General features: G+C 42.3%; 1 protein-coding gene across 1 annotated transcript in view; it reads left to right on the top strand.

The window, feature by feature from the left end:
• LOC124002643 (protein MTSS 1-like) overlaps window positions 1–12,475 on the top strand; it is a 118,818-nt gene that overhangs the window by 20,206 nt on the left and 86,137 nt on the right. Inside the window, exons 2-3 of the mRNA XM_046310228.1 lie at window positions 6,386–6,447; window positions 11,959–12,032. Of these exons, the coding sequence (XP_046166184.1) occupies window positions 6,386–6,447; window positions 11,959–12,032 (136 nt within the window). The remainder of the gene's footprint in view (window positions 1–6,385; window positions 6,448–11,958; window positions 12,033–12,475) is intronic.

Below are 12,475 nucleotides of genomic sequence, written 5' to 3'. Positions count from 1 at the left end.
CCCGCAGCAAGAGCAACATCATTGATATACACAGAGAAAAGAGTCGGCCCGAGAATTGAACCCTGTGGCACCCCCATAGAGACTGCCAGAGGACCGGACAGCATGCCCTCCGATTTGACACACTGAACTCTGTCTGCAAAGTAATTGGTGAACCAGGCAAGGCAGTCATCCGAAAAACCGAGGCTGTTGAGTCTGCCGATAAGAATATGGTGATTGACAGAGTCGAAAGCCTTGGCGAGGTCGATGAAGACGGCTGCACAGTACTGTCTTTTATCGATGGCGGTTATGATATCGTTTAGTACCTTGAGTGTGGCTGAGGTGCACCCTTGACCGGCTCGGAAACCAGATTGCACAGCGGAGAAGGTACGGTGGGATTCGAGATGGTCAGTGACCTGTTTGTTGACTTGGCTTTCGAAGACCTTAGATAGGCAGGGCAGGATGGATATAGGTCTGTAACTGTTTGGGTCCAGGGTGTCTCCCCCTTTGAAGAGGGGGATGACTGCGGCAGCTTTCCAGTCCTTGGGGATCTCAGACGATATGAAAGAGAGGTTGAACAGGCTGGTAAATAGGGGTTGCGACAATGGCGGCAGATAGTTTCAGAAATAGCGGGTCCAGATTGTCAAGCCCAGCTGATTTGTACGGGTCCAGGTTTTGCAGCTCTTTCAGAACATCTGCTATCTGGATTTGGGTAAAGGAGAACCTGGAGAGGCTTGGGTGAGGAGCTACGGGGGGGCGGAGCTGTTGGCCGAGGTTGGAGTAGCCAGGCGGAAGGCATGGCCAGCCGTTGAGAAGTGCTTATTGAAGTTTTCGATAATCATGGATTTATCGGTGGAGACCGTGTTTCCTAGCCTCAGTGCAGTGGGCAGCTGGGAGGAGGTGCTCTTGTTCTCCATGGACTTCACAGTGTCCCAGAACTTTTTGGAGTTGGAGCTACAGGATGCAAACTTCTGCCTGAAGAAGCTGGCCTTAGCTTTCCTGACTGACTGCGTGTATTGGTTCCTGACTTCCCTGAACAGTTGCATATCACGGGGGCTATTCGATACTATTGCAGTCCGCCACAGGATGTTTTTGTGCTGGTCGAGGGCAGTCAGGTCTGGAGTGAACCAAGGGCTGTATCTGTTCTTGGTTCTGCATTTTTTGAATGGAGCATGCTTATCTAGAATGGTGAGGAAGTTACTTTTAAAGAATGACCATGCATCCTCAACTGACGGGATGAGGTCAATGTCCTTCCAGGATACCCGGGCCAGGTCGGTTAGAAAGGCCTGCTCACAGAAGTGTTTTAGGGAGCGTTTGACAGTGATGAGGGGTGGTCGTTTGACTGCGGCTCCGTGGCGGATACAGGCGATGAGGCAGTGATCGCTGAGATCCTGGTTGAAGACAGCAGAGGTATATTTGGAGGGCCAGTTGGTCAGGATGACGTCTATGAGGGTGCCCTTGTTTACAGAGTTAGGGTTGTACCTGGTGGGTTCCTTGATGATTTGAGTGAGATTGAGGGCATCTAGCTTAGATTGTAGGACTGCCGGGGTGTTAAGCATATCCCAGTTTAGGTCACCTAACAGAACGAACTCTGAAGCTAGATGGGGGGCGATCAATTCACAAATGGTGTCCAGGGCACAGCTGGGAGCTGAGGGGGGTCGGTAGCAGGCGGCAACAGTGAGAGACTTGTTTCTGGAGAGAGTAATTTTCAAAATTAGTAGTTCAAACTGTTTGGGTATGGACCTGCAAAGTATGACATTACTTTGCAGGCTATCTCTGCAGTAGACTGCGACTCCGCCCCCTTTGGCAGTTCTATCTTGACGGAAGATGTTATTGTTGGGTTTGGAAATCTCTGAATTTTTGGTGGTCTTCCTGAGCCAGGATTCAGACACGGCAAGGACATCAGGGTTAGCAGAGTGTGCTAAAGCAGTGAGTAAAACAAACTTAGGGAGGAGGCTTCTGATGTTGACATGCATAAAACCAAGACTTTTTCGATCACAGAAGTCAACAAATGAGGGTACCTCGGGACATGCGGGCCTGGGTTTATCTCCACATCACCCGCGGAACAGAGAAGGAGTAGTATGAGGGTACGGCTAAAGGCTATCAAAACTGGTCGCCTAGAGCGTTGGGGGCAGAGGATAAGAGGAGCAGGTTTCTGGGCATGGTAGAATATATTCAGGGCATAATGCGCAGACAGGGGTATGGTGGGAGGTGCGGGTACAGCGGAGGTAAGCCCAGGCACTGGGTGATGATGAGAGAGGTTGTATCTCTGGACATGCTGGTTGTAATGGGTGATGTCACCACATGTGTGGGGGGTGGGACAAGGGAGGTAAACAGGGGTATGCAGAGTGGATCTAGGGGCTCCATTGTGAACTAAAACAATGATAACTAACCTGAACAACAGTATACAAGGCATATTGACATTTGAGAGAGACACAGCGAGGCATACAGTAGTCACAGGTGTTGAATTGAGAAAGCTAGCTAAAAACAGTGGGCGACGCTAATCAGCTAGCACAACAAACAGCAGGTAAAATGGCGTTGACTAGGCAACTGGGCCGACAGATAAAACAAACAAGCAGAGTGGAGTACCGTGATTAATGGGCAGTCCGGTGTGCGTCAGCTATGTAGCCAAGAGATAGATCAGTGTCCAGGGGGCAGCGGTGGATGGGGCAGGGGGGCTGGGCTGGCGAGTGTTATCCAGTTTTTTTTTATATATATATATTTTTTTTATAAAACTAACAATGACTAAATAGCTTGTAGCTAGTTAGCTGGTTAGCGTCTGGAGGTTCTTGAGTGTGTCATAAAAATAAAATAAAAATTAAAAGTAACAGCGATTCCGTACCACAGTGGGTGAGGCAAGTTTCCGGAAGGTATAAACAAAATAAAAATCAAAAAGAGAGAGAAAGTAAATGGGTTCAGAGTGTTTGGGATGCAGTTATTCGGATGGTTAGCAGGCCTGTGCTAACAAGCTAACAGTTCGTAGGCCCGGGCTAGACAAGCTAGCCGTTAGCAGGCCGAATTAGCAAGCAGGGAGATAGCGAGGGCTAGAGAGTTAACCTTTGGGGGGACGTCGCGATGGGGTGAGTCTGTTTATTCCTCTTCATGCGGTGACATCGACTGCCTTACTGCCTAGAAGGCCAGCATCCCGGAGTCGCCTCTTCACTGTTGACGTTGAGACTGTTTTTGCGGGTACGATAGTCATTTAAAGCATTAACTTGTTGAGTGTAGGGTGCAGTGTATTGATTTTTTTTTTAGGAAAAATGTACCCATTTGAAACTACCTATTTCTCAGGCCCAGAAACTAGAATATGCATAGAATGGTCAGATTAGGATAGAAAACACTAAAGTTTCCAAAACTGTCAAAATATCATCTAACAGAACTGATATTGCAGGCGAAAACCTGAGGAAAATCGAACCAGGAAGTGGATTTTTTGAAAGCTCCACGTTCCATAGCCGGCCTTCGCTCCATTTAAAGGGATATCAACCAGATTCCTTTTCCCATCGCTTCCTCAAGGTGTCAACAGTCTTTAGACATAGTTTCAGGCTTTTATTTTGAAAAATGAGCGAGAAAGATAACATGCGTCAGTGGATAGCTGGGTGTTCGCATGAGTTTTGCTTGTGCAACAGAGTGGGACAGCCATTGTCTCTCCCTCTCCTATTGAAAAAGCGTCTGTCCCGGTTGATATATTATCGATTTATATATTTTAAAAGCAACCTGAGGATGGACTATAAAAACATTTGACATATTTCTGTGGACATTACGGATACTATTTGGAATTTGTCTGCGATGTCGTGACCGCTCAAGCCTGTGGATTTCTGAACATAACGCGCCAAACAAATGGAGGTATTTTGGATAATAATAATCTTTATGGAACAAAAGGAACATTTATTGTGTAACTGGGAGTCTCGTGAGTGAAAACGTCTGAAGAATATCAATATGATCAAAGATCCCACGCTACTTTGATGCTAGGTGTTCATAATGTTTTGTCTACACAAACGCTTGGATTGCTTTTGCTGTAAAGTATATTCTCAAAATCTGACACGACAGGTGGATTAACAACAAGCTAAGCTGTTTTTTGCTATATTGTGATTTCATGAAAATGAAATGTTTAGTAATTTTATTTGAATATGGCGCGCTGCAATTCAGCGCGTGTTGATGAAAAATGATCCCGCTAATGGGATGGGGTGTGTCAAGTTAACAATGTCTACTCTGTTTTCGGATCAATTTTGACATTTTAAATAAACAAAAAACAAAGCACCCTTCTTTCAAGGACATTTCTAAGTGACCCCAAACTTTTGAACGGTAGTGTATATTTATTGGATTTTATTTCAAACTTACAAATTAAAATGGCCAATTTGGTTGCAATCAATTAGCTTAATTTCTCCAATTTATATTTCAACAAATAATGTTGCAGGAATGATAGTCTTATGTTTCTAACTACATAAATGATTTCAGAACAATCTGAGATGGTTGGTGTCATATCTTGTTGGAACGGCCCCAATAAAACTTTGAGTACTTCCCAACCTTACCCAATTCTATGTAGCCTGAAAGGCAAACAAGGATTTCCTAGAATGTTTTGTGCTGAGAAACCGGTTTAGAATTATGTTATTTGTTTCCTCAGAAATCACACCATAGAGATCACTATCAGTTTATTTTCCTCCTCTAGAATACATTACCCCTACGAGTCAGCACATCTCCTAAAACTGTAGCGCATAACAGCTGTGTTGCCAACAGGGAAAAAAGCTTTTTTTTCTCACTGGCCTTGGGGCAGCAAAAGGCTTATCATGTGACTTATCTTGTTTACTCACTGGGCCATGTATGTGAACTTAAGGATTGGTTTGTTGAAGCAGGTCAACGGAAAGCAAATGGCATGCAGTGAATGCATTTACTGTCACAATTCAAGGAGAAATGAATTATTTAATTTGTACATTGCATACATTGCTTGTTCTGTAGTTAATGTCCTTGTTTCGTAGTGACTACTTCAGTAGCTTTCTGGATCAATCGCTCCCTCTGCCAAGGACAAAGGTTGACTTGATTCTTAATAGTTAGTGGACAGTCACACACCAAATAGCCCCTTTTGGAGACGGAAGGTACAAAACAAGCACCACTTGTTACATCCATGTGTGCATTGGTTCATGACCCAAGTGGCACGGTGGACTTTTCTTCATCCAGAGCCAGGTTGCATCAGTGACTGCCCACTCTGCCTTCGCTGGCCCCTTTTCCAATGGTCACTCGAACAGTGCAGGATTATTAGGGTTGTCAGATTTGTAGGAATAGCAGGTGACTACAGTCATGGCGTTGTCTGAGCAACAAGAGTGTAGTCATTCTATTTTTAGCTTTTTTCCAATGGAGAAGTTGAGTTTAGTAATGGAAGCTCCATGTCCATATAAAGCAAGTTCTATGAAATGTAGTGGGGCTCCTGAGTGGCACAGCGGTCTAAGGCACTGCATCTGTCCTAGAGGCATCACTACAGACCCTGGTTCGATTCCATGCTGTATCACATGATTGGGAGTCCCATAGGGCGGCACACAATTTGGCCGGGGTAGGCCGTCATTGTAAATAATATTTTTCTCTTAACTGACTAGCCTTGTTAAATAAATGTAAGCAAATTTAGGTTAAAATGTGACAAAGGGAAAAGTGACTGACTGGCCTCAGTGGTGGTTCATCTCCTGTGGTGTAATATATTTAATTCAGCCGAGGTGCGTGCTTGCAGTGGGAGTGAACAGCTTGGCTCGGCCGATAAGAGGCTAAACGTTTGAGACTTATTGTCTAAGCGGCATTATCCACCCCACATTTTATCAACAGCGGCTTGGGTCAGCCATTACCAGGTGACCAAGTTTTGGCTAGGCCTACCTCTGTTTCTATTTTTACATTGAATCATCTCTATAGAATTGTACTTATTTTTGTGCACCATACAGTGGTCCTTTAGTTGGCTCTGTGATGTTTAGGCTTTCATTTCTACTCGTTCTGTAGCCAGTGCTATGTTTTTGCCTCTGAAATATTTGGACTTGACAGACAGCCGCGGCCTTATATTTAATTTCACAAACAGAAGAACCCCGTAGTAAACTAGCATTACAACTGCACTATTAGAGCTAGGAACACAAGCATTTCGCTACATGCGAAATAAATGCTGCTAAATGTGTATACAATTTGATTTGAACTCCAACTGGTTCAATGCAGCAGCCCTATTGACTGTTCAAGCCTCCCTGACCCACTCCTTTTCCCAGTAACAGGCAATATCCTTCACATCCAATTAAAAATGACGGCAAACTTGATTGAGTTAAATCATCTAAGCAATTGCAGTATCATAGAATGGTCTAGTAGCCGCTGACATGAAATGTTTATGTCCTATATATTTAATGATTTACTACTGTTTTTAACATCTAATCCCCATGCATTTTCTTTACAGGCTAGTTATCCAGCCTGGGAGGACTTTGTAACCAAAGGAGTGAAGCTGCAATCCCAGTTAAGGTAAGAACTAACCCTTGCCTCTGCAACCCCTCTCAATCAATATCCATTCATTTGCAAAAAGGATCTGTGTTTGCATGTGCCAAAGATGAACAGTGAAGTAATGACTGAAAACCCATCCCCAATGACATAAAATAACAGCCAGTTTCCTGCAGATATCTTGGCCAGATACGACTCTGTATAGAGATCTCATATGAAAGGTCATGTTTGCAGGGTCAGCATAAATTCTGGCCACAGCACTGCCTCGCTGCCCTCGGGAGAAAATTGAAAATAAGGGTAATGACTCCCTGCGGTCCACTTGAGTTGATAAAAACATCACCGTGTCCGCTTCACTCATGCCCAATTAGCACTGGCGCTAATCTAGCATACTGTCAGGGCAACTGGAGGGCAGGGCACTGCCTTGCTCAACCACGCTAGGAGTAAGCAGACCGACTAACAGTGCCTTCAGGAAGTATTCATACCTGTTGACTTTTTCAAAATGTTACAGCTTGAATTCAAAATTGATTTAATATTTGTTCACCAATCTACACAACACTACATAAGGACATTGAAAACATGTTTTCAAATGTATTGAAAATGAAATACAGATATCTCATTTACAATGAAATTCACACCCCAGAGTCAATACTTTGTAGAAGCACCTTTTGGCAGTGATTTTAAAGCTGTGAGTCTTTCTGGGTACGTCTCTTAAGAGCTTTCTACACCTGGATTTGCAAATTTATTATTTTCATAGTTCTAACAGCTCTGTCAAATCGGTCCTTGATCATTGCTAGACAACCATTTTCAGGTCTTGCCGTAGATGTTCAAGAAGGTCAAAACTGTAACTCGGCCACTCAGGAACATTCACTGTCTCCTTGCTAAGCAACCAGTATAGATTTAGCCTTGTCTTTTAGGTTATTACCCTGCTGTTAGGTGAATTAATCTGTGTCTGGTGGAAAGCAGACTGAACCAGGTCTTCCTCCAGGATTTTGCCTGTGCTAAGCTCCATTCCATTTATTTATTTTTATCCTGAAAACCTCCCCAGTCCTTAACCATTACAAGCATACCCATAACATGATGCAGCCACCACTGTGCTTTAAAATATGAAGAGTGGTACTCAGTAATTTGTTGTATTGGATTTGCCCCAAACATAACACTTTGTATTTAGGACAAAAAGTTAATTGCTTTGCCACATTTTATGCAGTATGACTTTAGTTCCTTGTTGGAATATTTGTTTGTACAGGCTTCCTTTTCATTCTGTCAATTAGGTTAGTATTAGGGATGTTAATGGTACATTTAAATTGGTGTCAGAATTGAACAATGGTCAGTCATAAAACAGGAATAGAGAGGCGAAGGTCGAGAGCCGTGTGTCCTCCGAAACCAACCAAGTCGCGCTGTTTCTTGACACAATGCCCCCTTAACCCAGAAGCCAGCCACATCAATGTGTCGGAGGAAACGTGTCAGCGTGCATGCGCCGACATGGTCACCAGGTTGATTCCATATGTTATTTCATGGTTTTGATGTCTTCACTATTATTCTACAATGTAGAAAATAGTAAAAAATAAAAACCCTTGAACGAGTAGGTGTCCAAACATTTTACTGATACTGTATTTCACCATTTACAGTAGTGAGATACAAGTTTCAATTCTATTTATCATAGTATATGGTTGTAAACTTACCATAAAGTTCCATAATGAATTGTTCTCTGCCATTCCACCTGCTAAAAGGGCCTCCATTTTAAATGCAGGTTGTAGCACAACAAAAAGTTGAGGGGTGTGAATACTTCCTGAAGCCACCATCTCTTTGGTACTTTAGGCTAGCCACCCACTTTACTCCTGAATGTTAAAATTAACTCCTAAACCAGGACTCTCCAACCCTATTCCCGGAGAGCTATCCTCCTGTAGGTTTTCGCTACAACTCCAGTTGTAACTAAACTGATTCAGTTCATCAACCAGCTAATTATTAGAATCAAGGGACGCTAGATTAGGGTTGGAGCGAAAATCTACTGGGTGGTAGCTCTACAGAAACATGGTTGGAGAGCCCTGTCCTAGACCCGAAACAACAATTACTCCTGTATACCCAAGGAGGTTACTGATATAGGTTTTTAGCAATATGGAACTTGTTCCACATTGCCTTCCGATGAGCTTAGTTGAATTTTTCACCATATTGCTTGCTTATTCCCCCCCCCATATCTCTACATGTCCATTTGCTTAGAGTAAGGAGTAAAGGTTGACTTGGGATTCAGCAGTCGTGTGTCTCTCTGGATTTATTTTGGGTCCGTCGTTTAATAGTGATTGAAGGAAGGAGCGTCACAAGGAACAGTGTTGCCATACTCTGCCAATTATCGCCCTGTAACAATGGCACCTTTCTGCTCTTCCCGTCAAACAGTTTCCATTGGCCAAGCTTGCTGACGATTGTCAAGTTGTAGTATTTCCACCAACCTATCTTTGGGTTACGAGTGAGAACCACCGATGGCCATTCACAGCCGTAACACCTGATACCCTGGTCCTCATCGGTAATACCACCCAGCACTCACAGTACATACAGGGTCTCTACAATACAGCCATTGATGCTCTGTGTCTGAGCTACTGTGTCCTCCATGACCCCATACGCTGTCTGGAGCAGGTCTGCCTATGCCTTAAAACCTTTTTAGTTCTGAAGGATTCGTTGCCATTGAAATGTACCAGGCTGAAAGGTGAGCCGCTTTCGTATGACAGTTTATCCAGAATTTACTAAAGTTACCTCGCTAATAACTCTTCAAACCAGCTTCATAGGATACCCCTCAGGCCAGTGCAAGAGTTCTGTTTTGGGGAAAAGTCTAGTCCAGACATGAGTGGGTGAAGCTGTTTCACCTCTGTTTGGAAATGCACAATACTCTACCTAACTTAAACTCACTAGGTTGAAAATATTGAAAACCAATTGATTCCCACTTTGGAACATTTGCAAAAGAATCCATACAAATGACAATTTAGTCTATATTTTTAACAGATCACAGTTAACCTGTTACTCCTACCCCCTACTTTTTCGAACATTCTGTTAAAAATCGCGCAACATTTCAGAGCCCTGTTACTCAGGCCAGGAATATAGTATATGCATATGATTAGTATGTGTGGATAGAAAACACTCAGACGTTTATAAAACGGGTTAAATCACGGCTGTGACTATAACAGAACGTGCGTTTCATCGAAAAGTGCAGGAAAATCTGATCACTGAAAATTGAAAAATATATCCATCCGCCGCTTCAACCCTTTGTTATGGGCGAACGACATTAAATAGGGCTGAGGTTGCAGTACCTACAGCTTCCACACGATGTCAACAGTCTTGTCTTTTGCCAATTATTTGTTTCTTGGTCAAACGAACAAGAGACAGGCTTTTTCCTACCGGATATATTTTGGTTGAGAAATACACGGACATTATTTCCAGACGGACCCCTATAGAAAACACTTAGTCTCGTGATTAATTTGATCGCTTATTAACGTTTACTAATACCTAAAGTTGCATTACAAAAGTATTTCGAAGTGTTTTGTGAACGTTTATCGTCTACTTTTTTAATTTAAAAAAATGACGTTACAAGACGCTATTTTTTTCGTTTATCACAGTCTTCATAGATCGATATCTAGGCTATATATGGACCGATTTAATCGAAAAAAAGACCCAATAGTGATTATGGGACATCTAGGAGTGCCAACGAAGATGGTCAAAGGTAATGAATGTTTTATATTTTATTTGTGCGGTTTGTGTAGCGCCGACTATGATAATTATTTTGTTTACGTCCCCTGCGGGTCTTTTGGGGTGTTACATGCTATCAGATAATAGCTTCTCATGGTTTATCCGAAAAGCATTTTAAAAATCTGACTTGTTGCCTGGATTCACAACGAGTGTAGCTTTAATTCAATACCCTGCTTGTGTATTTTAATGAACGTTTGAGTTTTAACTAATACTATTAGCATTTAGCGTAGCGCATTTGCATTTCCACTGCTCTAGATGGGACGCCTGCGTGGCAGGTAGGAGCAAGAGATTAAACAATCCAATATATAAAGCAATGGCATACTCACTAGGGGAACAATGTCTACATGTAATAATGATTTAAAATCCCAGAAACTTCCGTCTAAAGGGCAATAAGAAAATACGTCTAAAACGTAGTTATGTAGGGGTTTTCCTAACCGTGATTTAGGACTGACCTTCCTGTCATCAAAACAGTCACAAGCAGTGTCTGAAATCTGACTTGCCTACTACTTATTTAAATGGCATACTGTGTGCTAATCGTACTACATACTCTTTAGCACGTACTGCTTAGTAAAAAAGCTATGCCGTATGCCACGCCCTAACGTATTACTATTGGTACGTTCAAGACAACTGTGAACTCAAACAAAACAAGCTCAGACTGAAAAATGTCTGGTTGGAGCTCTAGGATGTTGCCTCAGTTTCTGACTTGTAATTCTGAGTTTGATGACCGTTATTTAAAATGTTTATTTATCACCATGTTGTGACATGGCACCCAGCCTGAAGGGAATGGTAAAAATGTAACACTTACTAAATTACTGTAGGGAGGTTGGCTAGCTAACAAATATCCAGAAAGTTTGCTAAGTTGGCAAGGGATACTGGCGCTGTTCCTTTTACTGTGATGTTAAGGTTATGCTATTATGTGCAAGAGCACTACATCTGTGATTTTAAGTCCTGTCTGAATCTGCGATGTCGGTCATTTTTACGTAGGAGAGTAATAATTCCAGCCGGGGGAAGAAATATGACTTTTTCGACAAACTACAAGAACCTCTGATAATACCAGTCCCTTGCAAATCGACATTCCTTTTAGTATATGTCTGAGTTTGACAGGTGTTGCTCGCAGGTTGAGCAGGAAACCGAACTGATTTGATCATTCAAGGCTTTTAAAATGAAGTGCTGCACATAGTCTTCGAAAGTATTCAGACCCCTTGACTTTATCCACATTTTGTTACATTACAGCCCTTTTCTAAAATGGATTAAATAAACATTTCCTCAGAAATCCATACACAATACCACATAATGACAAGGCCAAAACAGGTTTTTCAAAATATTTGCTAACGTCATTGAAAATAAGAATGTGTTCTTAACTGACTTGCCTAGTTAAATAAAGGTATTAGATAAAAAAAATAAAAAAAAGGCAAATCGCCGCCCAAAAAATACAGATTTCCGATTGGTATGAAAACTTAAAATCGGCCCTAATTCATGGGCCATTCCGATTGATCGGTCGACCTCTAGTCCATGGCCCCATCCAGCCTGGTCTCAGCAGTACAGGCTGGTGGTGTAATGGTGTGGGAATGTTTACCTGGCACACATTAGGTCCCTTGATACCAATTGAGATGTTTCCATGTCCCTAAGAATTCAGGCTGTTCTGGAAGCAAAGGCCGGTACTACCCGGTACTGGATGGATGTACCTAATAAACTGGCCACGGATTGTATTTAAAACACAGGAAAATCAAATGTTTCACTGCAATATGCCTTTTTTAAAGTGGTTTAATTGTATTGTGTGTCATTGTATTTGTTTTTATTTTTTAGGACAACTATCGTCGTCACAGGCTCTTTCCTGGAAGCCTTTCAGAAGGTGGCAGATATGGCGACTGGAACAAGAGGTAAAGCCAAAGACATGCACCTGTCTCCATCCCTTATTGATGCCACAATAGATAACGTAGACAATTGTAGTTTTTTGAGTGGAAGTCAACTGCTAGTTGCATGTGTCCTGAATTGCACTTACACTTTGCAAATATGGTGCATGTAGGTCAGTCAATGATTTTGACTTTTTTGCTGTGGTGCTTAAAAATAAAAATAGATACATTTTTTTCTCCCCCCACCTTTATTTAACCAGGTAGGCAAGTTGAGAACAAGTTCTCATTTGCAACTGCGACCTGGCAAAGATATAGCAAAGCAGTTTGACACATACAACAACACAGTTACACATGGAATAAACAAACACACAGTCAATAATACAGTGGAAAAAGTCTATATACAGTGTGTGCAAATGAGGTTGGATAAGGTGAGTAAGGCAATATATAGGCCAGGCAAAGTAATTACAATA

The sequence above is a fragment of the Oncorhynchus gorbuscha genome, linkage group LG18, assembly GCF_021184085.1.
Source record: "Oncorhynchus gorbuscha isolate QuinsamMale2020 ecotype Even-year linkage group LG18, OgorEven_v1.0, whole genome shotgun sequence".
NCBI lineage: Eukaryota > Metazoa > Chordata > Actinopteri > Salmoniformes > Salmonidae > Oncorhynchus > Oncorhynchus gorbuscha.
The sequence above is the reverse complement of the archived record's forward strand: the minus strand, read 5'-3'. Positions and strand labels throughout refer to the sequence as shown.